The 3,629-nt window shown below is 50.6% G+C and overlaps 1 protein-coding gene across 1 annotated transcript in view; it reads left to right on the top strand.

The window, feature by feature from the left end:
• Positions 1 to 3,629, top strand: part of LOC113478860 (nuclear receptor coactivator 1-like) — a 68,081-nt gene that overhangs the window by 62,547 nt on the left and 1,905 nt on the right. The window contains exon 2 of the mRNA XM_026846367.1: positions 2,080 to 2,186. Coding sequence (XP_026702168.1) covers positions 2,101 to 2,186 — 86 coding nt within the window. The 5' untranslated portion in view covers positions 2,080 to 2,100. The remainder of the gene's footprint in view (positions 1 to 2,079; positions 2,187 to 3,629) is intronic.

The following is a 3,629-nucleotide window of genomic DNA, read 5'->3' as shown; positions in this document are numbered from 1 at the left end:
TTCCCCCTCATCCTATCCCTCCCCCCTGATGAGGAGTCCCTCCCCCCTTTCCTGCAGCCCCTTTCAGCCCTGGGGGCCGCTCTAAGGTCTCCCCAGAGCCTTCTCTCCTCCAGCTGAACCCCCAACTCTCCCAGCCTGTCCTCACAGGGGGGCTCCAGCCCCCCCAGCATCTCCGTGGCCTCCTCTGGCCCCGCTGGAGCAGGTCCGTGTCCTTCTGCTGTTGGTGCCCCCGAGCTGGACCCAGCCCTGCAGGGGGGTCTCACAGAGCGGAGCAGAGGGGGAGAATCCCCCCCCGGCCCTGCTGCCCGCCCTGCTCTGGGTTAGCCCAGCATACGGGGGGTTTCTGGGTTTGAATACAAACACTGGGGTCTTCAAGCAACCACGGAGCAGAGGAGATGCTCATGGCTGTGTCCATCCCTCTGCCCTGCCCTGAGGGTGGGAGGAGCTGGTCTGCAGATGGAGTTTGGGACTCGGAGGATTTACAAAAGCTGGTGGGACTTCAGTCATCACCTATCTGAGCGTGAGGTGAGCCAGTGCCAATGGTGGCTGATGAGTGGACGCCTTGTGCTGAGCTGGGCAGCGGGTGGGAGGTGCTGGACCACCAAAGGCATCTCACCATGCTTTCTGGCAGGCTGAATAGAGCATGGTGGGAATCTGGGCTGTGGGAACTGTGGATGTGCCTTCTAGGGTTCGTTTTATCACAATCTGTCAGCAGTGTAATGCTCGTTAAAATTCCAGCTTTTAAAAAGTAATGGAAGAAATGAAAGGAATTAAGTTGAAGAACTTAGTCCTTTTACTCTCTAAGCTACTAACTTCTTGTCCAGGGTACTGTTACTTATTTCTCAGGGATTGTGTCTTCTCACATTGAGAAACACTTCTAAAATAAATAAATAGGTTTTGAGGGTGGGAATATCCAGTATTGAATTATTGTGGTTCCTGGAAAAATCACTGAATGTCTTCGGCAAAGCACAGGAAGCAACATGCATAGCTGATTTCTTTCCTAGAGAAGCTCTGTCTCTTGATTTAACATGTTGTATGGGATGGGATTGTATGGCAGTTGGAGTTCTGATTCCAGAGAGCGTTCTGGTCTTTGGCCAAACCTTTAACATCCTTCAAGATGAAGTGTCCAGAAAGAAGCCTTAATTGGCTTTCTTGCCCTTTTTGGGCTTACGTAGTATTTTATTCAGTTAAATATAAAAATTATAATTCATAATTAAGGAGAATTAGCAGTGTTACAATCCTCATGACTTCTGGACCTTGTTTAGTTGCTTAGACCTCTCCTTTGCCATAGGGTGGACTAGTCTACCTAACATCTGATGAAATTGCACCCTAAAAATAAGGGTGAAATGTCCATATGTTGGAGGGGGCTGGATCCCAGAAGGTGCCCCATGTTGGGACCATCATAGGACTGGCCATGGTGGGAAGCTCTTTGCCAGGAGAAGGTTGGGGCTGGCAGGACCATACGTGGGAGGCAGCCTCAGCGGGAGGTGGGGAAGGGATTTGTGGGAGGGTGTCACATCCCGTTCAGAGATGAGTCAGTTTGCAGCTCTAATTAAAGCCCAGGCCGTGTGCTGAGGGGAATGAGGTGGTGGGGGAGCAGGAGTGCAGACACAGTGTAAGGGGTGGAGTGTCCTCTGCCAACCGTGAGTCAGAGGAACCGAGGGGAGATGGCAGAGGAGCTGAAGATGGGCTGAAGGAGAAAGAAACAACATAAAAGCCATCAAATACACAAAACCAAAGCACTGAAACAGTCTGTGTTTAGGTTGTTAAAATGCTGTAAGGCCAGGAAGCTAAAATCGGGGGGTATACAGGGAAGAGCTCAGACTGTGGCGTAAGGATGATGGTGCTGGTGGTGAGGGCACACTTGGCCAAATGGTGATGAGGGTAATGTCATCATGTGTTGTCTTCCCTTTGCACCGTGTCCTTCACAAACGAGGCATCGCTTCAACAAGAAAGCCTTGCACTGGGTTAGTTACCTCTTCAGAGGTCACTTGGTCCAGGTTTTCTGGCTCTGCCGCAGAGGAACCGCTCCTGCAGCTGCAAAAAGCTTGTCCTTACCCTGTCTCTCTTCGGTTTCAGGTGCAAAGTAGGTCAACCAACATGAGTGGCCTTGGGGACAGCTCAACAGACCCTGCCAACCCCGACTCTCGGAAGAGGAAAGGCTCGCCCTGCGATACAGCCCAGAGGTACGTGCACGGCTCCCAATCCGTCCCCTGCCACGGCTACTTTGTCATTCCCACTGTGTCGCTCCGTCCCGTCTGCTCGAGCAGATGGAGCCGGGTTTCAGCCACTTGGAAATGTTCACACTTCCCACCAGAACTTCGCTTTGCTTTTAGCAGTGGCTGCGGTGGAAGAGGGAGCATGATAGAAATGCGGCTCCCCATCTGCTCGGCTTGTTGTTAGGTGGCAAATGATGATTAGAGACTCGTTATCAAAGTTAATGTATTGATTTTGTAAATTGAGAGCCCTCAGAGCATCAGGAAAGCTTTCTCCGGGTAAATTTGGGGCAGATACTTCTGCGAGGTCTGCAGATCATCTCAAGCCTTCTGCCTCTTCACGCCAGATTCCCAAGCAATCCGTGGTTTTGTAATATGCAGAAACTCCAGTGGAGACCCTCTTGCTCCACGATGCAATTACAAAACAAAAAATACTTCTGTCTGAAATATCTTCATTTCTGTGTGCTGATGCAGGTTGCTTCAGAGCTCAGCTCCCTGCAGAAAGGCACCTTTTGCCTATGACCGAGCCTTCTGTCCCTGCTACCTTGCCACCTGATTTAGCCCAGGAAGTCCTGGGTAGAGGCAGCTGGAATTTCCTTCCATAGGCTTTTCCAGGTTCCCTCTGAATCCTCTGCATCTTTTTCCATAGTGCTATAGTCTGTTAGTAAGGGTGAACGTACAGTGCTGCTGCCGACTCCGTGTCTTTGCTGCCTGGGCTGCTGCTTTGGTCGTTGTCACAGAATATTCACAGAATCCCAGAATCCTTCAGGTTGGAAAAACCCCTCGGGATCATTGAGTCCAACCCTCAGCCCGACTCTACACAGTTCTCCCCTACCCCACATCCCCCACAGCTCATCCCAACGGCCCTGAAACCCCCCCAGGGATGGGGACTCCCCCCTCCCTGGGCAGCCTGTTCCACTCTCGCACCACTCTTGCTGGGAAACATTTTCTCCTCCTGCCCAGCCTGACCCTCCCCTGGGGCAGTTTCCAGCCGTTCCCTCTTGTTCAGTCACTAATTCCCTGTGAGAAGAATGATATATTGATGCACTGAGCAAACCTCAGGTGTATTTTCTATCACTTAGAGCTCATACATGATATTCTAGACAATAAATGTAAAGGCTACGGTGTTGCGGGAGAGAGACATTAAATGGCTGTTTGAGGATTTTTGTTTATTGCACTATTTGGTTGCAGCATCTCCCTTCTGTAGAGTTCACGCACCTTCTTACAAAGGCTCAGAGGTTTGTGGCTTAGCTCTGCTATTAAATTGCAGTAGACGTTTTGATAGCACTTGCAGCTTCATATTCCTACCAAATTCTTCTGTAATCATGTGAAATATTTCCTCTTTTTGGCTGAGTCATTTGAGTCAGAGCCCTGCAGCCCTCACTGCTGTTCTCAGGCTGGTCTCAGAGCCAG

The sequence above is a fragment of the Athene cunicularia genome (genome assembly GCF_003259725.1).
Source record: "Athene cunicularia isolate RWA chromosome 3 unlocalized genomic scaffold, athCun1 chr3_part1, whole genome shotgun sequence".
NCBI lineage: Eukaryota > Metazoa > Chordata > Aves > Strigiformes > Strigidae > Athene > Athene cunicularia.
This window is presented reverse-complemented; position numbering and strand designations above follow the sequence as displayed.